The following is a 27,124-nucleotide window of genomic DNA, read 5'->3' as shown; positions in this document are numbered from 1 at the left end:
TACTTTATAAAACAGATTTTGGAGGGAAAAAAACTTTCTATGGAATATAATATAGGTCATTAACAGAACCTTTTTGTTATCTTCACATTTCCAATGAATCTGGGAGTTCACTTATTGTCATTTGTCAGTTTCTGAGGCTTAGATACCCCTTGACTCCATTTCTTTCAGAATAATGGTTAGTTAGGATACAATTGTATTTTACAATTGTATGGCCATGGCAGTGACACCATCAGATCAGGAAATGATCTATCTAATGAATTCATCATAATGGCTGAAATAATCTGTTAAGATTATGGAATTAAATGACAATTTAGTTCTATATAAGATGCAGTAAAATTAGCAGGTATAAATAAAGGAGAGATAAGGATAAACCTTTGGACAGAGCTTTACAAGCTTAATTGCAAATCATTTGAGTGGATAGTGTAAAACTGTAAATCAAGTCTTTAGAAAAATGAGCAACTATCTAGAAAGGGGGAGCAATTTTTTACAGATTCATGTTGTAATTCATTTGCTGTGGAAATATTTATTTAACAATCTGTTTGAATTTGGTTTTCACGGCAGTTTTTTTCTCTAAATAAGAAATTCTCAGTGCTGTACAGAATTACGTTCTCAGGAAAGCATATTCTTAGAGATTAAGAGAGATTAGCTTTTACAGAGTTCTAAGTAATGAATTTGTAAATATCATTTTCCCTCTTTTGATGTTAATTCAAGTTTAATAACTAGCCAAAATGTATTTATTTCAAAAGTGTTACCTCTGGAAAGTGATGTTACTGATAAGAACACTTAAAACTTCTTGTACTCTATAACATCTTTGCAAGTATTCCTGCTCAGGCAGACATAAAGCTTTGATATGGTCAAAGTCCCCAAAGCTTCAGGCAGTATGCCAATCCTAAATAACCAATGTGCATTCCATATTTACTGTATTTTCTGTTAGATTTTTTTCTTAATATAGTAGAATATTCTTTTGGAAAGAGTAGAAACATTATGTGTATAGTTTCTCAGGAGGCCAGGCATCCTGATAAATCAAATGCATGAAAGGATATTAGTTACCAATCTAAAAAGGCAGATATTATTTGTTTAAATTTAGATAGTGTCAGGCTTCCCTGATGGTGCAGTGTTTGAGAGTCCGCCTGCCGATGCAGGGGACACGGGTTCGTGCCCCGGTCTGGGAAGATCCCACATGCCGCGGAGCAGCTGGCTCCGTGAGCCATGGCTGCTGAGTCTGCACGTCCAGAGCCTGTGCTCTGCAACGGGAGAGGCCACAACAGTGAGAGGCCTGCGTACCGCAAAAAAAAAAAAAAAAAATTAGATATTGTCTAGCTAAATAAAATTTGCTGTACTTTCCCTCACCCTTTACATTCTGTCTTGACTTTCAAAATAATGAAAACTAGTGACAGAGCAATCATAATAGAAAATTCATTACTATGATTTGAGAATAGGAGTCAAAGAAGTTCTGAGTATTTGCACTTTTAGATCAATGTGTAGAAGCCCATGAAAATTATTTGCTGTATACCTCCCCTAGGATGTGGAATTTCAATATTTCTCATGTATGCTTGCCTTATAAATCAACATTACCCTTCTCTTTATTGTCTGTTAATAATTTACATTATGTAAGTCTTTACCATTTTTCACAGTTAGTGTTTTCTCTTAGGCACTATCTCATTTGAGCCTCACAATTATTTGCTGAGACAGAAGATTTCAAAACTTTTATTATAATCAATTCTAGAGTATGTTAAGACTCGTGGAGTATTTTTTCTTATGTTGTAACTAAATAACATGTTATAGTATAAGCCTATTATTTTTTGCTCAGGTTTCATTGAAGATGGAATATATCTCTTTACATAGATAAAATTCATGTTGGTAATTCTTTAACTCTCCTTTTTCCTATTCTTGGACTCCTTCTTCACCTAAAAGACTCACTTGTTATGTATGTTCCACTTTGAGGTTAACAATAAAATATTAACAGCAGTTTTGGTGCCTTATGAAGGACATTTTGACTGAAAGGAACAGAACCCCACTCATACTGGCTTGAATGAAAAAAGGAAGCATGATAAATACATTAAATCAAGGATCATGGTTACCTTAGAGAACTCAAGGGCAGAAAGTAGAGTTAATATTTAGTAGGAACTGGAATCAGGAACCCAGGTAGAAAATATGTCCGTCTGTTTCTCTAGAGGCATATGATCCCTTGTTTCTTCTTCCTTAATGTATGGATATTTTATTATTTACACTCTCTGCACATTGGCTTTTTTCTACTTCTCTAGGCATATGACAGACATTGCTTTTTCATACTGCCAGTGATTGCCTGTCCTCCTTTCAAACAACCAGCAGGAAAAAAAAAAAAAAGCTATTTTGAATTCTGACTCTAACTCCACAGGAAAAAGAATTTTTTTGTCCCAATTTGGATCAAATGCCAGTTACTTACTACCAAGGCAACATAGCACCAATACAGCATTTGGGGATGCCCATTACTTCATGGAAAAATAGAGGTTAGGAAAACACCTCACAATGCGTCTATCATAGCCACCCTTATACTTAAATATTAATTTTGAAGTTTTATTTTGAAAGCGGTTCTCCTTATAACTTTCCCTTAAACACAGGTACAGATAATGAAGTAACAGCCTACCCACAATCAAAATGCTTAGATGTACTGTGTTTCATGTTAAATGTAACTGAGAAATTATAACTTTGTTTATGATTTATTTTGCTTTGCAGCCAATAATTACAACTAGTTCATCTGGTGAACCTATATTTCCCCTTCAAGATGTGTCCTTTCCAAATGAAACAGTACCTGACAGATTTGGATATTTTTCTATAGAAAGGCTCAACAATCCAAGGTAAGCCTCACTGATAATCAGGTCTACATATATATAACCTTAAATTGGAGTAGAATATAGAAATAGTTTATTTCTATTTTCCACTACATTTTTAACATAATATGCAATTTCCAAAATAATGGTGCATTGATTGGATAAGGACAAGAAAATAGTACATTGTAGGGAAGTAGCCTAGTCAGGCAATTACTTTCAGGTGCATTAGAAAAACAGTTAATGTGAGGGTAAATGCAAGTGAGCGTAAAATCTACCTACACTGATTTCCTTCCAATTTGATCACAAGAAGTGTAATGATGTCTCATGATTTCTAAAGCCGGATAGATATAAATGTGTACTTTATAACATTTTCCTACAGAAGACTTTTCAACAGTGAAATAATATATTTGCTGACATGTGATGAATATTTTTTAAGTATTCATGTTTGTCTTTTTTTAAGTAATGAAGGAGCAGTAATGATGCCACTTGATGAAGGAAACAAATCACAAGCAGAAGTTTCTAATACAAAAGTTTCTGAAAATTCAACCAGTTCTTCTGACTATAAAAGTCTCCAAGACCTAACAATAACTGAAAGTGATGCACCTCTGCTGGATTCTGGCTCTGAAAGATGTGTGACTTATTCTGACTCTGACAGAGGCATTGGTTTGGAGACTGACTTAGAACAGCACTTGAAAGACTCTGACTCAGTAATATGGGGAATGGACTCAGACTCAGAAAAATGTCCCATGGACCCAGACTCTGTGAAATACCTGCTAGGAGCAGAAAAATACCAGATGGCTTCAGGCTCTGTGGAAGACCTGATGGAGTCAGAGCAACACCTAATTGGAGTTGAACAATGTCAGCTGGACTTTGACTCTCTGAAACACTGGATGGACTCAGATTCAGAAAAATGCTTGGCAGACTCTGACTCTGAAAAATATATGATGGACTCTGACAATGAAAGACCTGGGATAGACTCAAACTCAGAAAAATATCCCATGGCTTCTGCATCTGTGAAATACCTGATGAAGGCAGAAAAATGCCAAATAGCCTCAGATTCTATAAAATGCCTGATGGAATCTGAAAAAAGATTAATGGAGACCGAACAACACTGGATCCTCTCTGCTTCTGAGAGGTATGTGGTGGACTCACACATGGAAAGAGATGGAATGAACTCAGCTTCTGCATCTGAGGTACATCAGATGGGGGAACGAAAACATCAGGAGAAGAATAGATCTGAGAGACATATGATGGACTCTGACTCTGAACCATGTAGGATGGACTCAGACTCAAAAATATATGGGCTAGCCTCAGCTTCTGTGACATGTCTCATGGACGCTAAAACGTTCCAGTTGAGCACTGGCACTGAGAGGCCCTGGATAGATTCTTGGTCTGAAAGACGCACAATGGACTTGGATTCTGAAAGCCTTGGTATGGCCTCTGATTCTGTGAAACACATGATGAAGGCTGAAAATTGCCAAAGGGCCTCTGACTTGGAAAGATTCTGGATGGGCCTCAGGTCTGAATCTGAAAGATGCTGGACTGACTCTGAAAGACCACAGTTGGACTTTGACTGTGGTAGATACTGGGACAGCTCTAGAAGATATCAACACAGGTCTTCAAGACTTCAGGGTAGCTCTGAAAAATGTGGAGATGACCTTCAAAAAGACTCGGATAAGTTTGAAAGACATCAAATAGACTCTGATTCTGAAAAACATCGAACAAATTCTGAAAATGAAAGATATCAAAATAAATTTGAAAGTGAAAGACACGTGATGGAGATGGAGCGGGAACAGTGTGTGATACAATCTGAAAATGAGAGACTTCAAATGGATGAAGACAGGGGAAAATATCTCATAAAGTCTGACAGTGAAAAAGAGCACAAGATTTTATCTGACAAGGAAAGACACCACCTTGACTCAGAAAATGAAGCACAATGGCTTGGTGCTCGCAGAAAAGATAATCGTCCTCAGGGTAAGCTTAAATGTGGATGGCTTTTGAAAACAACTTGTTTTTAAGTTTAATATAACTTGATGATACTTCCAAAATGGCAGTAGCTTTAACAGATTTGGACCTGAAATCATTTCATCAGAAATTCAGAGAAAAGGCATATTAATCCCAGATTTCCATTCACTTTTGAAAATTAGGCAAATCATCTGTCTTTAGTTATCTACTTTACCATATTATCTTAAAAGAAGGAAAATTAAAGAATCATTAGCAAAAATGATTTTTCTGGCCTAGGAAACAGCATGTTGAATTTAGTTTACATGATTCTAGAATGAGTGGATAGAGATTGCTCATAAACATTTTCCCATTATTAGTTGCTGTGGAAAACGGAATCCAAGTCATCTATATAAACGTTCAACTTATCTTGCTTCTCTCAAAATTATAAAACTTCATAATTTTCAATAAATAATTGTCATTTACCTTGTTCATCATATTTAATTTATCACACTAAATCATTATAATTCTCCATTTCCTAAGCCATTTTATTAAGGTATGCTTATTATGATAAAGGAACTATTATCATCTCAGATATTTTTCTTTATATTAGTCATTTTCCACTGAGCCTTTTAGTTACAATCCAAAGTGTGAAATGAAAACTAAGAATTTGCCCCCAAATATTTTTCAGAAGGCTTCCCTCTGAAATTATAACAAGAAGTTCTATACCTCAACAAATTCCAATGACTTTTTAAAAACAGTGTATTTTAAATAATATATGTTTAATGTATGATCAATATTTCCTATTTTATGTTTTAATTAATTTTTATTGGAGTATAGTTGATTTACAATGTTGTGTTAGTTTCTGCTGTACAGCAAAGTGAATCGATTATACATATATGTATATCCACTCTTTTTTAGATTCTGTTCCCATGTAGGTCATTACAGAGTATTGAGTAGAGTTCTCTGTGCTATACACTAGGTTCTTATTAGTTATCTAGTTTATATATAGTAGTGTGTATATGTCAATCCCAATCTTCCAATTTATCCCTCAACCCCTTTCACCCTTGGTAACCATAAGTGTGTTTTCTATATCTGTGACTCTATTTCTGTTTTATAAATAGATTCATTTGTACCCTATTTTTCAGATTCCACATATAAGCAATATTATATGATATTTGTCTTTGTCTTACTTCACTCAGTATAACAATCTCTAGGTCCATCCACGTCACTGCAAATGGCATTATTTCATTTTTTTATGGCTGAGTAATATTCCATTGTACATATATACCATATCTCCTTTATCCATTCCTCCATTGATGGACATTTAGGTTGCTTCCATGTCCTAGCTATTGTAAATAGTGCTACAATGAACATTGGGGTGCATGTATCCTTTCGAACTATGTTTTTCTCCAGATATATGCCCAGGACTGGGATTGCTGGAACATATGGTAACTCTATTTTTAGTTTTTTAAGGAACCTCCCTGCTGTTTTCCATAGTGGCTGTACCAAGTTACATTTCCACCAGCAGTGTAGAAGAGTTCCCTTTTCTCCACACCCTCTCCAGAATTTATTGTTTGCAGATTCTTTGATGATGGCCATTCTGACCAGTATGTGGTGATACCTCATTGCAGTTTTGATTTGCATTTCTCTGATAATTAGTGATATTGAGCTTCTTTTCATGTGCCTCTTGGCCATCTGTATGCATTCTTTGGAGAAATGTCTAGATTTTCCATCCATTTTTGATTGGGTTATTTGGGGTTTATTTTGATATTCAGCTGCATGAGCTGTTGTATATTTGGAAGATCTATCCCTTGTCAGTCACTTTGTTTGCAAATATTTTAGGTTTTATTTGTTCTTATTTCTTTAGATGCTTTAGGTGTAAGGTTAGGTTGTTTATTTGAGATTTTTCTTGTTTCCTGAGGTAAGATTGTATTGCTTAAACTTCTTTCTTAAAACTGCTTTTGCTGTGTCCAACAGGTTTTGGATTGTCGTGTTTTCATTGTTATTTGTTTCTAGGTATTTTTTGATTTCCCCTTTGATTTCTTCAGTGATCCATTGGTTGTTTAGTAACACATTGTTTACCCTCCATGTGTTTGTGTTGTTTTACAGTTTTCTTCTTGTAATTGATTTCTAATCTCATAGCGTTGTGGTCAGAAAAGATGCTTGGTATGATTTCAATTTTCTTAAATTTACTGAGGCTTGATTTGTGACCCAAGATGTGATCTATTCTGGAGAATGTTCTGTATGCACTTGGGACAAAAGTTTATTCTTCTGCTTTCAGATGGAATGTCCTATAGATATCAATTAATTCTAACTGGTCTAATGTGTCATTTAAGGCTTTTGTTTCCTTATTAATTTTGTCTGGACAATCTGTCCATTGGTGTAAGTGGGCTTTAAAGTCCCCCACTATTTTTGTGTTACTGTTGGTTTCCCCTTTTATGGTTTTTGCACTTGCCTTATATATTGAGGTGCTCTTATGTTGGGTGCATATATATTTACAATTGTGTAGTCTTCTTCAATTGATCCTTTGATCATTATGTAGAGTCCTTCCTTGTCTCTTGTAACAGTCTTTATTTTAAAGTCTATTTTGCCTGAAATGAGTATTGCTACTCCAGCTTTCTTTTGATTTCCATTTGCAGGGAATATTTTTTTCCATCCCCTCACTTTCAGACTCTATGTGTCCCTAGGTCTGTAGGGGGTCTCTTGTAGACAGCATATATACAGGTCTTGTTTTTGTATCCATTCTGCCAGTCTATGTCTTTTGGCTGGAGCATTTAATCCGTTTACACTTAAGGTGATTATCTATATGTATGTTCCTATTGATGTTTTCTTAATTGTTTTGGATTTGTTTCTGTAGGTCTTTTTTCTTCCCTTCCTCTTTTGTTCTCTTCTCTTGTGATTTGAGGACCATCTTTAGTGTTGTGTTTTGGATGCTTTTTCTTTTTTGTGTGTGTATCTATTGTAGTTTTGGGGTTTACTGTTCCCATGCGGTTTTGATATAGTAGTCTATATATGTACAAGTTTGTTTTAAGTTGCTGTTCTCTTTCCCACCTAGGGAAGTTCCTTTAGTATTTGTTGTAGAGCTGGTTTGGTGATGCTGAGTTCTCTTAGCTTTTGCTTGTCTGTAAAGCTTCTGATTTCTCTGTCAAATCTAAATGAGAGCCTTGCTGGATAGAGAATTCTTGATTGTAGGTTTTTCCCTTTCATCACTTGAAATATATCGTGCCACTCCCTTCTGGCCTGCAGAGTTTCTGATGAAAATTCAGCTGATAACCTTATGGGGATTACCTTGTATATTATTTGTTGCTTTTCCCTTGTTGCTTTTAATATTTTTTGTCTTTAATTTTTGTCAGTTTGATTCATATGTGTCTTGGTGTGTTTCCCCTTGGGTTCATCCTATATGGGATTCTCTGTGCTACCTGGACTTGAGTGAGTGTTTTCTTTCTCATGTTAGGAAAGTTTTTGTCTATAATATCTTCAAATATTTTCTCAGGCACTTTCTCTTTCTTTTCTCCTTCTGGGACTCATGTACTTAGAATGTCGGTGTGTTTAATATTGTCCCAGATGTCTCTGAGGCTGTCCTCATTTCTTTTCATTCTTTCTCTTTATTCTGTTATGTGGCAGTGATTTTCACCACTCTGTCTTCCAGCTCACTTATACATTCATATGCCTCAGTTATTCTGCTATTGATTCCTTCTAGTGTATTTTTCATTTCATTTATTGTATTGTTCATCTCTCTTTGTTCTTTAGTTCTTCTAGGTCTTTGTTAAACATTTCTTGTATCTTCTCGATCTGTGCCTTTATTCTTTTTCTGAGATCTTGGATCATCTTTACTATCATTACTTTGATTTTTTTTCAGGTAGATTGTCTATGTCTTCTTCATTTAGTTGTTCTTGTGGGCTTATATCTTGTTCCTTTGTCTGCAACATATTTATCTGTCATCTCATTTTGTCTAACTTACTGTTTCTGTGGTCTCCTTTCCACGGGCTGCAGAATCATAGTTCCTCTTGCTTCTGGTGTCTGCACCCTGGTGGGTGAGGTTGGTCCATGGGCTTGTGCAGGCTTCCTGGTGAGAAGAACTGTTACCTGCCTCTGGTGGGTGGATCTGTGTCTGTCCCTCTGATGAGTAGGACCGTGTCAAAGGGTGTGATTTGAGGTTGCTGTGAGCTTAGTACAACTTTACATAGCTTGTCTTCTGATTATTGGGCCTGTGTTCCTATCTTGGTGGTTGTTTTGCCTGAGGCTTTCCAGCACTGGAGCCTGCAGGTTGTTGGCTGAGGTTGGGTCTTGGTTCCAAAATTTGGACCTCTGGGAGAGCTCACTCTGATCAGTATTCCCTGGGGCTTCCGCTATCAGTGTCTGTGCACTCACAGTGAGCTATGGTCAACCTTTGCTTCCCCAGGAGACCCTCCAAGACCCCTATGTAGGTGTAGCCCAGGTACTGCTTTGTGCTGGATCCTAGTGCACATGAGACCTTGTGTGCACCCTCCAGAGTGGAATCTCTGTTTCCCCCAGCCCTGTGGAGCTCCTTCACTCAAGCCCTGTTGACCTTCAAGGCTAAATGCTCTGGGCGTTATTCCTCCTTATGGCAGACCCTCAGACTGTCTTGGAGGGCTATATTATGTGGTAACATCCATGTGTAGCCTGTGTGGGTTTAATATTTTTGCTGTAATTTTTTTTTTAGTATAGATGTCTGCCACTTCTTTCCTCAGTGTATGCTGGCCATTATTCCCTTTATAGAAGGTGTGACTGATGTGATGGCCAGAACCCACACTGGATATTTAGCAGGGCCTCCCCTTTGCTCTGTGGTTGTCACTGTCTTGTCAGAGGTGGGGTCTGCTCCCTTATTGTTGGAGTAGGGGTCCCCAGATCTGTTTATTAGCTGTGTTTCTGATCTGCAGTGTGAGATAAGCAGGATTGGAGCACTCCCACTGGGAGGGAAGACACTGAGTAGTCCTCCTCTGGAGGTGTTCACCTGTGGGTGTGCTCTGTTGTGTCACCTTTCACCCATTGTGTGAGCTCTCAGATTACACTACTGTTGGCACTGCTCTCAGCCCCACCTTAACTGTGCGTATGCAGCAATTGCTCCTGGTGTCTCTCAGACATTGTTTTCTCCAGGCCACCAGCATAGACCCACTGAATTCAGGTTCCAGGATTGCAGAGACCATGGATCTGGACCCACTTTGGGTGCTGTGGGGACAGTTCAGATTCTGACCTGGCCCAGCCCCTATGTGTATGTGCCCACAAAGTCTACAGCTGCTAAAGCCAGACCCGTCTTGGCTGAGGGAGCACTTGTCTGTTCAGATGTTCTGTAAGCACTGAGTTTACAAAGCCTGTTGCAGGGGTGTCAATTTGCGGTTTGTGCAGCTGTGAAGAGAGATATCAGCTTTTTTCCTTAGTTGCATGGTTCCTGGGGCTCAGCTGTGGTTTAAGCCACACCTCTGTGTGTGGTCCACCCACAGGGTTTGTTCCTGAGGCTGCCCCAGAACACACAAGTCCATTCCATCAAGGAGGGCACTCAGAGGCAGTGGCAGCCAGGATTGCAAGAGCCCCAGTGGGGACAGCATGCATGGGGTAGCCAGCAGCCACGGGTGCAAGAGAGCTGGCTCTGGGGGGACCTTCCTATTGCTTGGCCCTGGGCATGAGAGAGCCAGCCCCAGTGGTGGCCCTTCCTATTATCCAGGGGGCAGGGGCCAGTGTGTGGGGAGAGAGGCTGCAATGGTAGCCCTACCCCTTGTGTGTCACTCAACAGTGGCACTTCGCTTCTATGGTGGTCTGGGTTTCCTCCACAAGCATTCCTGGTTGTGGATTTCCTCACTCCTGTCTCCTCAGACTGTCTCCTCACAGCCAACAGCAGTCCTCTCCCCAGGTTTGCTCTCCAAACCCCACGTTCCAGCATCCAATCCTCGTGCGCACCAGTGGACACACGTCTCAGGCTGGGGCACACAGGGCTGTGGCACAGACCATCTGTATAGGTCTCACTCTGTCCTTCCTGCCACAGACCAATTGCTGCACTCTCCTCTGATAACCTCCAAAGCTCCCTTTCTGTCCCAGTTGATCTCCCCGCTGGTAAGGGGGCTTCCTCCGATGCAGGAACCTCTCCTCTCCTTCAGTTCGCCCACCAGGGGAGCAGGTCCCATCCCTGTTCCTCTCCTCTTCGGTTTCCCCTCTTCTTTCTTTCATCTATCCAGTTATGTGGGGATCTTTCTTGTCCTTTTAGGTGTCCGAGGTCCTCTACTAGTGTTCAGATGGTGCTCTGTGAGAATTGTTTCATTTATAGATGTATTCTTGATTTATTTGTGAGAAAAGATGAACTTCATGTCGTCCTACTCCTTCGCCATCTTGACTTCCTCCAGACCAGATATTTCCTATTTTAATATGCTGTTTCTACACAGGTCTTGAAATTTGTCCTATATAAAACTGACTTTTCCATTTCATATGCTTTTAAGTAGGATAGGCTATTGGATCCAATAATAATAAAGTACAGTATATATATATATATATATATAGGACATTAACTAACACAAAGTGTTATCCAGAGGTTGCCCTTGCTGTCAGAGAGGTACATTTATCCTCAAGCCACTAATTCAACTGGAATAACTGTGCAATATTTTATTTGAACAATCAGAGGAAAATATTCATTTGATTCTTTATATTTTCTGAGGAAAAATCTGATTTCTAGTTAGAAAAGCAATTCTATTGGGAAGAATTAAATAATGTGAGAAATTAATTTCTGAGATTCTCTTATAAAGCAGTGTACTGGTAGGGTGGTGATAAAGGTATGTTACCTTTTATGAGGAAAGGGGGAAAATCCTTAAAACAGTTTTTTCACTGGATTTGAACTTAGTAACACTAAGTTAATTCTCCCCTAAGCCAATATAATTCTGTTCTAATGAAGTAATATTAGCAATCCTGTAAGAGTTGCATTAATCTGCATAGAGGGTATAAAGATTCACATTTCTCATCCAGCTTCTGTTTTTAATATTTTTAAACACCATCTGATAAAAAGCCAGTGAATTAGCATAACTACTTCTCGGGGACTTAACTGCACTGTTATTGATGTACTTTGTAAAATTTTGTCATTCAAATTCTTACTATATGCTCAACATAAATTATAATAAATACATAAAAGTCTAATACCTTAAATTTATATAACACATTTCAAATTTCATTAAGGTAAAAATAATAATAGCATCTGATACTGAGTGTCATGTACTGTGCTACACAAGTCACATGCATTATTATATTTAATCCCATTTACCATTGTTATCCCCCTTTACTGATAATAGCTAAGCTTTATATAGCACAGCCAAGAACCATTCCATGCATTTTACATATACTAATTTGTTAGTACCAATTCACTAGTACTAATTAATTAATACTAATTCATCAGTTTTATATGTATGAATTCATTAAGACCTCACAATAACACTAGGAGGTGGGCACTATTATCATATCTATTTTACCAATGAAGAAACTGAGCCACAAAGAAGTTATGTAATTAATGAAGGTAACACAATAAATGATAGTCAGGCTGTGAACCCACGTTCCAAAGCCTTTGCTGTTAAACATAAAGACATACTATCTTTCAGCCCTAAGAGGTATGTACTATCCCAATTTTTTTTTTTTTTTTTTTTTTTTTTTTTTTTGTGGTACGCGGGCCTCTCACTGCTGCGGCCTCTCCTGTTGCGGAGCACAGGCTCCGGACGCGCAGGCTCAGCGGCCATGGCTCACGGGCCCAGCCGCTCCACGGCACGTGGGATCTTCCCGGACCAGGGCACGAACCCGCGTCCCCTGCATCGGCAGGCGGACTCTCAACCACTGCGCCACCAGGGAAGCCCTGTACTATCCCAATTTTACAGTGAGAAAATTGAGGCTAAGATGTTCAAGTGACTTGCCCTGGACTTTGACACTAGGTTTATCTGACTCCAGAGCCTGAGTTCTTAATCAGTTTAATTATGTTACTTATATCTTGACCCTTGTTTTACCTCATGTTCTCTAATTTAGAAAGAGTTAGTACACTATAGCATTATTGTGCTTGCTTCAAAAATGAAGAAACAGGCAAAGACAGATTACTTCACTAAATGTTACATAGGTAATTAGTGGCTAAGCTAGAGGACAGAAAATCCTAGCATAGTGTTATCTTGACCACATCTGTGACTTGATAAAGTTTGCAATCTAAATGAGATGAGAATATTATTACATATGAAACTAATAGATCACACTTTGTGTGAGACTTTGACACATTTTAAACATTTGTAATTGGACTGTAATTATCTAAATTATGGATTATTATTAATATAAAACATGCATTGGTCAATACACAGGTAGTTAAAAACAAAATTTTGCTAGGGTCTTTCACCAATTTTCAGCTGTTATATGTTGAAAATATAAACTGATAACTAAATGTGTTCAAAAATCCCAGAAATAAACTTGAAGGTCATGGGTATAGAAAAAGCGCTCTTTGTGCTGCTTATTTCACGTTCACTTCCAAATGAGCAATACATTTCTCTTAAAGTCAGCTTACACCATGTCTGTTCCTTCTCTATGCCATCCTATAGTAAGAGATAGGAAGAAAAGCGGCTTCACTGCATCTCCCAGGCCCAGAATTAAGTCTCTTTGCTCCTGTAACTACGGACCCTAAATTATAATAGATTTTTTTGTAAATAAATAAACAGTTGGTTGCAAAACACCTTATTTTTAGTTTATCCTTTTTGCAAAATGCTTTTCCTGAGAACAGTCCAAAGCTCATTGATAATATTAACTCATTTTCTCAACTTCTTTGCTAATTAGTCATAGTGATGTTTAGAATTTATGTTGCACTTTAAATTTTTACACCAAATACTATCATTCTGGGATCACTGAACTGCAGTCTCCATTATGTCTGACATGAACACATATTCCTATCCCCTCACCTCCATATTCTACCACAGCCTATTGTTAGCCATTTTTCAAAAAACTGTAGTAAAATATACATAACATAAAATTTATTGTCTTAATTTTTAAGTGTACAGTTCGGTAGTGTTAAGTACATTCATATTTTCTGAAACCAATCTCCATAACTCTTTTCATCTTACAAAACAAAAACTCTGTGCTCATTAAACAATAACCTCCCACCTTCCTCACTCCACGCAGTCCCTGTTACCTATGATCATACTCTCTGTCTCTGTGATTTTGACTAGTCTAAGTGTCTCATATAAGTATTTATCTCTTATAGAGTAGTTGTCTTTTTGTGCCTGGCTTCTTTCAATTAGCATAATCTCCTTGAGGTTGATCCATATTGTTGCATGTGTCACAATTTTCTTGCTTTTTAAGGCTAAATAATATTCCATTGTATGGATATATCACAATTTGCTTGTCCATTATCTATTGATGGACATTTGGGTAACTTCCACCTTTTGGCTAATGTGAATAATGCCAAACAAGAGTGCACAAATATATCTTCGAGATTCTACTTTCAATTATTTTGTGTATATACTCAGAAGTAGAATTGTTGGATCATAAAGTAATTCTATTTTTAACTTTTTGAGGAACTGCTATACTGTTTTCTATAATGGCTGTTCCATTTTACATGCCCATCAACAGTGCATAAGTGTCTTAATTTCTCCACATCCTCACCAACACTTGTTACTTTTTGTGTTTTTGATAGTATTCATCCTAATGGGTGCTTGTTAGTCAATTTTATACCCAGTATTTCATTGATTAGGGCAAAAACTGGCTACAATTTTTTTTAGAGAGAGTTAACTGAGGATCTGCTGAATATTTATATGAGGAAATATATACCAGTATATACTAGAATATTTTTAACTTAACTTTCAATATTGCCTTAATAAACTCCATGAAAATTGGAATGAGGATCACCATTACTAATAGATATAATTGAAGAAAAATAGTATTATCTGAAATATTTTTTCACTTCAGAATTATATAACTTTTTACTTTCTACAATCATATTTTTGTTAGGAATTGGAGAATAATTGAGTCTATTTAATATGTTTATAGGTTTTTGGAGGCCTATTTTCCTGTCACCTCCACATGCCCAAGAAAAGGAAACTGAAGAACAACACTCTGTGCAACAAATTGATAACAGAGGTGAGTGTATTCAATAGAAATTGCCTAAGGATTTCATATATTTTATTCAATATTTGGAAAAATTTAAGCCAGAACTTTTGTAGCAGGGATCTTTAAGACAATATCCAGGTCCAATAATTCTTTAGCAGGATTCACTAGATTCAGCACACAATAGTACTCAAAGCTACAATTTATTACAGTGAAAGGATACAAAATAAAATTAATAAAAGGAAAAGACATATGAAGTCTAGTGAAAACTAGGTACAAGGTTCTAAGAGTCCTCTCCCATTGGAGTCACACAAGACTCATCTAATTCATCCACCAACAAATTATGACAACATGTGTGAAATATTGTCTACCAGGAACGCTCATTAGATTATCAGTGCTCAGGGTGTTTTTTGCTCAGTGTGTTTCTTTTTTAACAGCTTTATTGACACATAATTTACCCATCAAACTACACAATTCAATGGTTTTAGGTATAGATATGTGTAACCATATCATCTATTTTGGATCATTTTTATCACCATAAAATTTAAAGCTGTACCCTATAGTTATCACCTGCCTACCCTTTCCACTCCCCTTGGCCCTAAGAAACCACTAATCTACTTTAAGTATCTATAGATTCCTCTGTCCTGGACATTTCATATGAATGGAATCATGTAATACATAACCCTTTGTGACTACATTCATTCAATTAGTATACTGCTTTCAAGGTTAATCCATATTGTAGCATGTATCAGTACTTCATTCTTTTTATGACTGAATAATATTCCATTGTATGGATATACTGCATATTGTTTATGTATTTGTCAGCTGATGGACATATGAGTTGGTTACACATTTTGGCTATTATGAATAGTGATGCTATGAACATTTGTGTACATAGAGGTATGTTTCCATTTCTCCTGGATATATACCTAGGAGTGGAGTGGCTAGTCATCTGTTTACTCGATGTCTAATCACTTAAGGAACTGCAGACTGTTTTCCAAAGTGACTGCATAATTTTAAATTCCCACCAGCAGTGTATGAGGATTCCTATTTCTCCACATCCTCCTCAACACTTGTCATTATTTGACTTCTGTATAGCCACCCTGGTGGATGTGAAATGATATTTCTTTAATAGTTTTGGTTTCTATTTCCTTGATGACTAATGATGTTGAGGATCTTTTTATGTGTTTTTTGACCATTGCATATCTTCCTTGGATAAATGTCTACTAGGATCCTCTTTTTTTACTTTTATATTTTTATTATTTTTGTCATTGAGTTGTAAGAGTTCTCTATATATTCTGAAAAAATTTTTTATCAGATATATGATTTGCAAATATTTTATCCCATTCTGTGGGTTGTCTTTTCATTTCATTTAATGGTGTCTTTTGAAGCACAAAATTTTAAAATTTTGATGATGTCAGAATTATCTGTTTTTATTCTTTTGTCACTCATAATGTAGGTGTCATGTATAAGACTCATTTGCCAAATCCAAGATTGTGAAGATCTGCACCTATGTTTTTTTAAGAATATTATAATTTTAGTTCTTACATTTAGTTGTTTGATCCATTTGAGTTACTTTTTGTGTATGGTGTGATGTAAAGGAACAATTCATTCTTTTGCATGTGGCTGTCCTGTTGACCCAATATCACTTCTGGAAAAGACTATTATTTCACCATGGGATGCTCTTGGCACCCTTGTCAAAAATCAGTTGGCCAGAGACCCATAATTTTATTTCTAGATCTCAGTTCTATTCCACTGATCTCTATGTTTATCCTTGTGCCAACACCACACAGTCTTAATTACCATTGCTTTGTAGTAAGTTTTGAAATATGGAAGTATAAGCTCTCTTACTTTGCTATGTTTCGAGATTGTTTTGGTTATTTCAGTTTTTTGCAATTCCATATGACTTTTAGGATCAGCTAGTCAATTCACAAGCAAAAAGTCAACTGAGATTCTCGTAGAGATTGCATTGAATCTGTAATCAATTTGTGAAGTATTGTCACCTCAACAATATTAAGTTCTGATCTGTGAGCATGAAATGTTTTTCCATTGATTTAGATCTTTATAAATTTCTCTCAATGATGTTTTGTGCTTTTCAGAATATGACTTTTGAACTTATTTTGTTCAATTTATTGCAAAGTATTTTATTCTTTTGATGCTATTATAAAAGAATTTTGTTCTGAATTTCATTTTCAGACTCTTCATTTTGATTTTGGCAGGGCTCTGTCTCGTTCGCTAGACACACCCACTAATTGCTGATTGCTCTACTATTTTCAACAGGGCTCTGGGCATAAATTTAAGCTCTAAAGACTAATCCAATCAAATCTGGTCTTGTTTGAAGGAATATATCCTTAGGTCCATGTTTGATATTTGTCTGAATCCAGGAGTGTTCCTCCTAGCTGTCAATTTTCCCAGTTCTCTCCTTAAACTAGCTGACCTACAGTTTATTCTTTATCTTCATTGACTTTACCAGTCTCCTCTCAATTGCCATTTACCAACAACCTCTATTGTTTTCTTTAACTGAAGTATAGTTGATTTACAATATTGTGTTAATTTCTGCTGTACAGCAAAGTGGCTCATTTATACACATATATACATTCTTTTTTATATTATTTTCCATATGCTTTATCCCAAGAGATTGGATATAGTTCCCTCTGCTGTACAGTAGGACCTTGTTTTGTATCCATTCTAAATGTAATGGTTTGCATCTACTAACCCTGAACTCCCAGTCCATCCCTTCCCCTCCCCTCTCCCTCTTGGCAACCACAAGTCTGTTCTCTATGTCTGTGAGTCTCTTTCTGTTTGGTAGCTAGGTTTGTTTGTGTCATATTTTAGATTCCACATATAAGTGATATTGTATGGTATTTGTCTTTCTCTTTCTGACTTATTTCACTTAGCATGATCATCTCTAGATGCATCCATGTTGCTGCAAATGGCATTATTTTATTCTTTTTCATGGCTGAGTAGTATTCCATTGCATATATGTATCACACCTTCTTTATTCATTCATCTGGACATTTAGGTTCTTTCCATGTCTTGGCTATTGTGAATAGTGATGCTATGAACATAGGGGTGCATGTATCTTTTTGAATTATAGTTTTGTCTGGATATATGCCCAGGAGTGGGATTGCTGGATCATATGGTAATTCTATTTTTAATTTTTCTGAGGAACCTCCATACTGTTTTCCATAGTGGCTGCACCAGCTTACATTCCCACCAACACTGTGGGAAGGTTCCCTTTTCTCCACACCCTAGAGTGCTCTTAGTCTTGAACTTCTCTTGTTCTGTTGCAAATGAAGTCAGCTATTTTGGGAAGAGATTAGGAGCCATTTGTTTTATGGCATGCTTTTTCCTCAGGTAAAATCTCTGAGACAAAACTCTCGAAATGGAGGTAGGGACAATGGTGCACTTCTCTCTGAGTGATACCCTTGCTTCAGGGCCTTCAGTGGATGTGGACAGTAGCCTCGAGTTTTCTTGACTTGCTTCTTCTGGCAGGGAACTGCTGCTTTATGAGCTCAGAGAAAGACAATTGGGGCTCCAGTAATCTCAGCAACAACACACCCAAGATAGAACCTCTGTTCAATCGGTGGTGACTGGCAGGAAGAAGAGAGTCCCCACCTCTTGGCCACATTCTCTTGGACCTTAGCCTCAGCAACAGGTAGCTGTGGGCTTGGTGAGAAATGCTGACATCCTGCTCCTCTGAAGGAAAAAGCCCTCCAATTAAGCGCTTGGGGGAGAGGTAGCCCTATGTTCTTGGCTGCACCTGTCTGTAATAATTTCCATCTTGCTGTATTGGGAAAGGGGAGGGAGGGAGCACTCTTGTTTCAAATGCCACAAACTTTCTTTTCTTACCGAATATTGATAGATTTTCTTGAAGAGATATTTTTTATTTTTTATATGCCCTTTAGATTATTTCCAGAGATTTAAAATTGTTAGTGTTTTAAAATAATTTCCACAAGTTCCACAGGGCAGTGAGTCCATGAAGTTCTGCATGTTATTATGCCCAAATTCAATATCCCCAGTTCTCAGGAATTATACTGGAGGCTGGTCATGTAGGTACCCTCTGCCTAGCATGTACGAGAATACCAGAACTTCAGAAAGAAAGCAGGCGTTCACCATAAACCACATTGTTTGTACAAACAGTTTAGGTGTAGCGAACCATTCTTATACATTCTGGGAATGTTAGGAATCTTCTTAAAATTCAAGTTCCTAGATGATAACCAAGGGCCAACCTTGCAAGTGGGCCTTTCTAAGTATAACAGTCTCAGGATTCCTATGTTAACCCTTTTCTGCATAGTCCACCCACTTGACCCTTAGCCAGGGTGTCTTAGAAAATCATTAATAGTAGGACCCCACCCAACAGGGTACTATCAACCTGCAGTATTAATCCAAGTTATGCCCTTTAGGATTCCTTGATTTATCCAGCTAAAACAAAAATCATTAATCAGAAAGATCTATCTTATAAAACTAGATTGCATCCTCCTTGAGTTTCCATATTAACCTTTTTTATCTGGTCCAAGGTATCAATTCAAGCATAGTACAACACTGCCTAAGTTGGAGCTGACCTGAAAGCCTTGCAGAGCCAAGGCAGTATTATAATAGGGTACACACACACAAGAAGTACAATCCCAAAGAGCACACATTGAACCCTTGGAAACACATCCCAAACAGGACATAAATTAGTCAAGCAATACAGGTTAACAGGAACCCCACTGTGGCCTCCCTCCATAGGGCTTTCTGCCCTAGGATTTTCAGTTGAGTTCAGTTGGTTTTGTTACCAGAGAGTAGTTTCTTGTCTCATGTAGGAAGAATTCAAACAAGAGATAGAGGTCAAGAAAGCAAAGCAATGATTTATTTATTAGGCATAGTACTCTCTCAGGAAGGAGAGTGGGCAGGCTCAGGTGAGTAGCAGCCCTGAGTTCCTTTCACAAGGAACTGGTTATATGGGCTGTGAAAATTATTGGCTAAATATTCATTGAGGAGGGAGAGGTTTGGGGTCATATTTCCTGATTTTCATCACAGCTCTACCTTCCCAAGGGGAGGAGGGTTTTTTCTACTTATTTAGTCTTGATCAGAAGTGTCATAGTGTCAGTGCATGATAGGTACTTCTTATTTGCAAGGCTAATTTTATTGTAATGAGGGCATAATGAGCAAAAGGTTACACTCAGACACCAGAGACTCCCGCTTTTTCCCACCTTTCTTTGTCTGCCTCTAGAACCCCTGTCACCACAAGATGTGTGGTTTCCTACCACCTTGCCCGTGCCCCTCCTTTCTCTGCTTATATCTAGCTAACTGCCTTCTCACAGTTTCAAATGTGTTGCCTTAAGGCAGTCAGTTCAAAACAGTTTTGCTTGTCCATGACACCAATTTATCCTCTCAGAAGCATGGACAACATCTGGGGGTGTTTTATGTGGAAAGTGCAAGAGCTAGGGCCACTCAATACCGTCTCATAATCAGTATTCTTAGGTTTGATCTTACGCTTAGCAGTCAGTTTGTATTCAAGGAGTTCACAGCAACTTAGAAAGTCAACACAGGGAGTTTTCCTCAGGAAGAAGGAAAAGCTGCCAAGAACAGTTTTGATAAACAAAGATCATTAATGCTCCAGCCTACACACACCCATGTTTCCCCAGGTGTCAGGGTTTATTTTTTCTCCATTGTTATAAAATCAGTGTGTCCCATTCAATAACATTTACATTTCATATTCATTCGTCCCCTACTTTCACCCAGACCTTTGTCTGGATGGGTTGCTTGCAAGAGGTACAAAAGCATTTTTATAAAAAATCATCTTTCTATAGAAAATAGAAAAACACACTATGTTCAGGAATTGGTCAGGAGAAAATCCTGAATTTTCAAAATTGGTACATAATCTCCCACCCTTTTCATCCTGATCATTTATCTGATGAGAAGCATAGAAAAAACTCAATTCTTTTCTTGGTACAGCTGCAATTAGTGAACAATTTTCTATATTAAGGTGTGAGTACCAGGAGAAAGATGAAGGAAGTAGAGTCAAGCTATCAGTCCATTGTTGCAAACTTCAGCTACTCTGGAAGTCAACAAGTCAACAGCAGTGATACAGAAGGAGTCCAGAGTCAGATCCATCAGGAATGGGCAGAGACATCCTATAACCTGCAGTGTGTCCGCCTCTAACTTACACTTTGGGCAGGAGTCACAAGATAGGGATGCAATTAGTCTCTGTATCAGAAATGTAGATATTAGTAATATTTTTATTTTAAATGATCTCATCAGAGGACAAACTCTTTCCTGTATGTATTTGTATGTGACTCAGACAGTCCAGCCATCATCCATGATGCTTTCATAATTTATGGCCATATTGAGCGGTATCCTAAATCTGAAACTCAGAGTCTGAGTTCCGTTCATTGATTGGAGAGATTTTGCCAGATTTCAGTTTGTCATAGCTAGTGTTAGAGCTAAAACAACTTCACAGCAGATGGTATCAGATTCCAGCTTAGAGATAAGTCCAGAATATAAGGATCTATGAATTCAGGATTTCAAAAACAACAGTGACATCCTTTCAGAGGCAGCAAAATCAAGACACTGCACAGGGCCACATAGCTGTGTTTCAAGTCCAAGTGACGAGGAAGTATTTCCTAAGTCTTTATCTTGCCACTTTTAGAATTCAAATTGACCTGCTCAAAAATACACACATCAGGTCAGAAACCTATCAGGCACTGTCAGACATCTGAGGTAACAAGTATTCATTGGCAAATAAGAGGTGCTTTTTAAAACTTCAATTCTATATTCATCTAGAGACTGACTCTCATTTTATGTTGTCTCCTTTTTGTGAAAGGCTCTGATAGACAAAAGTAATAGTAAAAATTAACAGTTATGGGGATTTGTTCCATTTCCGATACACAAAGCATTTAAATTTCAAACTGCTCACCTGCTACCAGTGACAAAAAGCAAAGATTTTTGTCCCATTAACAACTCTTTTTGTGATGCTTTTTCTGATCAGGGTGATTCCTCTAGCACTTATAATATTATAAGCATTTAATATTTTTATATTACTTTATCATGTATCCAGATACAATAGTCAGAAAATAAAAGAAAAATTAAAACTTGTTTTCGCCTTGATTGGAAGTTTACTCAAACCTTTAACAGTAAATTTAAAATTTACAGGGTTAACAATTACAGCTGTAGGGAGTTATGCCCTGGAATGCAAGGGGAGGAGGGCTGTTGAAACAACAGCACCTAGGCTGAAGAAATGACTGTAGTGTTCTCCCCTTATTTTTTTTTCTGGTTTATCTAAAGATTTTCTGGAACCCTGGGGAACTGATTTAAGCTTTTATTTCTTCCACTTGAAAGAGATAGCAACACAAGCATTTTATCATTTTTGGCCCATCCAAAGCTCACATTTAGGAATTTGGGGGTCCTTTCACCTCTCACAAGGAGGAAAACAACATAAACCTAAGACATCACATCCACTTTTTCCCCCCACTTTAGCCAACATGTCCAAAAGTAGCCAGGTGATCCAACAAGCCAACTTTCCCAAGAATTTTTTAATTCCATAAATAACTTATACCTCTCGCAACAGACAGCATCTCAGCTGTTATTCCATACTATGGTTGATTCCACAGCCACCCAAGCACCAAAGTTTTGTCATTCCCTGTCCTTTTATTTTTTCTTTTGCCAAAAAATTTACTTTTTCCATATTTCAGTCAGTCAGTGTTATTTTAGTAAATAATCCCAGGTTTGAAGATTCTCTAGGAGGATTTGTAAGGCTCAGCTTACTGCTGTGCTCATGGCTATGATGTACCTCAGTGAAAAGACACAAAGCACAATCAGCAAAAGGCAAAGTGCATAGAGCAAAGTCCAGAGGAAATCAGATACACGGCTCCAAGCATCCTCTCCCAGTGGAGTCACACAGGGCCCATGTAATGCCTTCAACAGCAAATTATGGCAACATGTGTGAAATGTCTACCAGGGGAGTTTATTAGCGATTAAGTGTCTAGGATTTTTACTGAGAGCTAATCATATATATATGCCTATCATGTACCAAAATTTCAGACTCTCAGAAGGAAGGCAGGTGGTCAGTGTAAACCATATTACTTGTACAGATAGTTTAGGCACAATGAGCCAGTCCGATCAGTTCTGAGAATATGGGGAACCCTCCCCAAATTCAAGTTCCTAGACACAAAACAAGGGCCAACCTTGCAAGCAGGACTTTGTAAAGATGACAGCCTCAGGCCAGTTGTGTTAACTCGTTTATGGACACCTGTCTTGTATCTACAATTTTTATACCATTTTCTTTTAGGTTTAATAGTGAAGCTGAGTAAAGAAAGAGACTAGAGTTGTTCACTCCCAATTTAAGCTGCTCTCCTTTCCTTCTAATATAAACTCCACTATCATATCTGAACTCATCCTATATCCTTTCTTCTCCCTCTCTCACACACACACACAAACATACACACAGTATGCAATACATATTTCACTGATGTCAGTGCAAAGGCATTAATGAAGGAAAAGGGGTATGGAATGAATTATGGAGCAAATTTCATGCATTAAGTGAAATAAAATTAGAACCTCCCTTCAAATGAATTTAGGACATCAACTTGCCTCTTACATATCTCTTACATAGCCAACATACTTGCACTTAGACATATGTGGCTGGAAATAACTTCTAACCTGACAAATTTTGTGGGAAATTAGATAGGGCTGAATGAAAATAGAGTAAAATCTACACTTTTATTTCTTTACATAAGTAATCTGATGTAACACTAACTTCAGGGGTTTAGGAAAGTGTGAAAGTAATTATTTTTTCTCAGAAAATATGGCTAGTGTTATTAGAATTTTAGTTTATTTGTTTCAGCATTCATTTGGCTTTCAGTATTTCAGATTTATTTGATACACATTTAATCTGATGAATACTTATTTAGGGAGATAAAGATTAAATCCAACTGAATTGGTTAAATAAACTGTGGTCTATCCAAACAATGTAATAGCATATGTTCATAAAATTATAGTGTAGAAATAGCCTTATTGAAATGGAGAGGCATTCACAATATCCTGCTAAATGAGAAAAGTAAGTAATAAACTACAGTTGACACTTGAACAATGCGGGAGTTAAGGATGCCAGCCCCTGCGCTATTGACAACTCGTGTGTAACTCTTACAGTGGGCCCTCAGTATCTGAAGTTCTGTATCCTTGGATTCAACCAACCTCAGATAGTGTAGTACTGTAGTATGTATTTATTGAAAAAAATCAGTGTATAGGTGGACCTGCACACTTCAAACCCACCTTATTCAAGGGTCAACTGTATGTACACTGAACAAATATTTCTTGAGCCCTTATTAGTGCCTAGCTCTGTTCTATGCTCTAAGGATACCATAGTTACCAAAACAAAATATATGATTCTCGTCTTAATATAGTTTATAATCTAATGAAGAGAGACATTAAACATAATAAATATCAATAAATTACATAGTATAGTATGAAGTGGTAAATGCTATGAATAAAAATTAAGTAAGGAAGAAAGATGGAGAGTGCTGGGTGAGGTTGGTAGTTTTAAATAGGGTGGTCAGGAAAAGCCTAAGTGAGAAGACAACATAAATATGGGAGGAAGCCAGCCATGCAGATACCTGAAAAAATGGCACTATAGGCCAAGGGAGCAGCAATTTCAAAGACTAATGTAAGTAAGTAAGGGGAGAATTACAGGACATAAAGTTAGTAAATTAATAGGGATTAAGGTCTTTGGCTCATACTCTGAGTTATGAACAATTGAAAGGTTTTGACAGGACTGTGTGACATAATTTGATTTATGATTTAATAGTATCACCCAGGATTCTTATTGAGAATAGACTGTAAGGGGACAAGGGTAGCCCCAAGTAGACTATTTAGACAGCTACCTCAATGATCTAGGTGAGAAATGATGAAGGCTTTTATCAGGCAGGTAGCAGTGGAGGTGGTGAGAAGTTGTCAGATTGGTCATATGTTTTAAAGTTAGAAGAAACAGGATTTTCTGAGATTTGGATGTAGGGTATAATAAAATAGAGAACTCAGGGTAATATCAAGAATTTGGTCCCAGTCAACAATATAAAGAATATTTGTCATTTACTGTGATGGGAAAGACTGTAAAAAACAAGTTTATGGTCAGAGGATGGGGGGAGGAAACTAGGAATTCAAATTTGGACATGTTAATATTGAGATATCAATTAAACAGTCAAGAAGAAGTATCAGATAGGCAGTGGTACATGCAACTCTAAAGTTCAGGAGAGCAGTCTTGGCTATAAAAATACATTTAAGAAATTAAATAGAGAAATATATAATTGGTCAATTAATTGACATGTAGATATCTCTGAATGATATCAAAGGATTTATTTTAGAGAAAAGAAGGATTTCAAGGACTGATTTATGGAGCAATCCAAGAATAAGATTTTAGGGAGATGAGGAAGAACCAACAAAGGAGACTGAAAGAGAGTAACCAGTGAGATAAGAGGGAAAAAACTCCTAAGAGTGTGTAGTGTCTTGGAATCCAAGTGAAGACAGCATTTCAAGGAAAATGAAGTGATCAACTGTATTAAAGGTGAATGATAGGTCAGGAACATAAGGGACAAGAATTAACCATTGGATTTAGTACTATTAAGGTCACCAATGAGCTTAATAAAAAACATTTTAAATAGAATAGTGATTACAAAACTTGATTGGAGTGGGGTTTAAGAATCTGGTAGAAACATGGTGGAAAATTAGTTCTAAATCTTTCCACTTTTCCTCTTGGAAACTGTAAAAAAAATAACAAGAATCAGAAAACTACCACAAACTAGATATTAAGTGAAACTAAAAGATAAAATCTGTAAAGGTATGTAGCCAGATTGCCCAATATCGGAAGAATCTTCACAACTAGCAGTGCTCTGATAGTATTTTGAAGCAACAGGGAAGAATATGAAGAGTGAAAGAGCGTATAAATGGCAAATCTAAACAAAGAAACCCAGAAAAACACCATGGCTTCTGGCCTTTTCCTCTTCCAGAGTAATCACCTGTTAATAGTTTGTTCAGAAAAATTCAAGTCATTCAAATGTCAAAGAGTTCTGCTTCCCGTTAAGATGTAGAAGATTGCTAGAGAATTCTCACATCATTTCTTATTCCATCTCCCTTGTCCTATTTCACCTTAACAATTAAAATGACACCAGATAAGCTACAAAAACCTCATTTTAAACAAATCAGTGAGTTGATAATGCAAAGTAATCTATATGAACTAATTTCCAAAGAGAGCCAAACCCTTCCAAGCTGAGGCAAGACTCCCAAGCAATTTAACTTTTGAAGGCACATATGATGGAGAAATATATTAGTTATCTATTGTTATGTAACAAATTACTCCAAACTTAGTGGCTTAAAACAATAAACATTTCCAATCTCACAATTTCTGTGGGTCATCAGTCCAGGAGTAGCTTACTGGGGTGGTTCTGGCTCAGGATATCTCAGGAGATTGCAGTCAAACTGTCATCCAGGGTTGAATAGGGGAGGATCTGTTTTCATGTTCACTCATGTACGTCTCTTCATAATCTGCCTAAAAGTCTTTACAACATGGCAGATGACTTCTCTCTCCCCTGAATTGTCTTATAACATAGCAGCTGGATTCCACCAGAATAAGTGAGTCAAGAGAGAGAAAATGAGAGAGGTACCCAGGAAAGAAGCTACACCCTTTTTGTAACCTAATCTAGGAGTGACATACCATCAATTCTGCCACAACTTAGTTACTAGAATCAAGTCACTAATTCCAAGACACTCTCAAAGGAGGAAATTAAGTAACAAAGAATTTGTGGACATACCTTTGAAAAAACTACAAAGTGTGAACCTCCCCCCAAAGGGGTATACATTCCTAGCATAAAGATAAACCAACTAACATTTTAATAGCACTCCTGGGCTGGCAGGACAGATGGAAAACTGGAAGAGCCTCAGATAGCAAAAAAGTACTTGCCACCATACAATTCTTCTGAATAGGGCTTTATCCAAGTGTATAGCGCTTTAGAAGGTCAGGGTAGGGCAAGAGGGAAGAGAGGTATATCTGGTGGCACAGAAATCCAGGATAGGGGCTAGAGAGCATGTATTGACCACTGTTGGCAAAGAAATTTGGTAGTTGGGTTGTAAAACACAAAGATCTCCAAAGCCTCATGGATGCTTAGATACCATGCCCTACTGGAGGGAAGAGTGTGATCCTCCCCTTAAAACATTTGAAACCAGTGTTGAATTGAAACTTATTAAAGCTGTAATCCAATCCAGATACCAATTAATCAAACATGAAGAAAAATAAATTAGCCCTTCACCCTAGCAGTTTAACCGAGGAAGGGAGGGGCCTG

At 37.4% G+C, this 27,124-nt stretch overlaps 1 protein-coding gene across 1 annotated transcript in view; it reads left to right on the top strand.

Moving 5' to 3' along the window:
- Nucleotides 1-27,124, top strand: part of LOC149744257 (uncharacterized) — a 342,635-nt gene that overhangs the window by 266,162 nt on the left and 49,349 nt on the right. Inside the window, 4 exon segments of the mRNA XM_089904917.1 lie at nucleotides 2,433-2,475; nucleotides 2,727-2,837; nucleotides 3,271-4,784; nucleotides 14,757-14,846. Coding sequence (XP_089761043.1) covers nucleotides 2,433-2,475; nucleotides 2,727-2,837; nucleotides 3,271-4,784; nucleotides 14,757-14,846 — 1,758 coding nt within the window.

The sequence above is a fragment of the Delphinapterus leucas genome, chromosome X (genome assembly GCF_059928025.1).
Source record: "Delphinapterus leucas isolate spDelLeu-1000000601 "Yukka" chromosome X, BTC_Dleu_Yukka2, whole genome shotgun sequence".
NCBI lineage: Eukaryota > Metazoa > Chordata > Mammalia > Artiodactyla > Monodontidae > Delphinapterus > Delphinapterus leucas.
The sequence above is the reverse complement of the archived record's forward strand: the minus strand, read 5'-3'. Positions and strand labels throughout refer to the sequence as shown.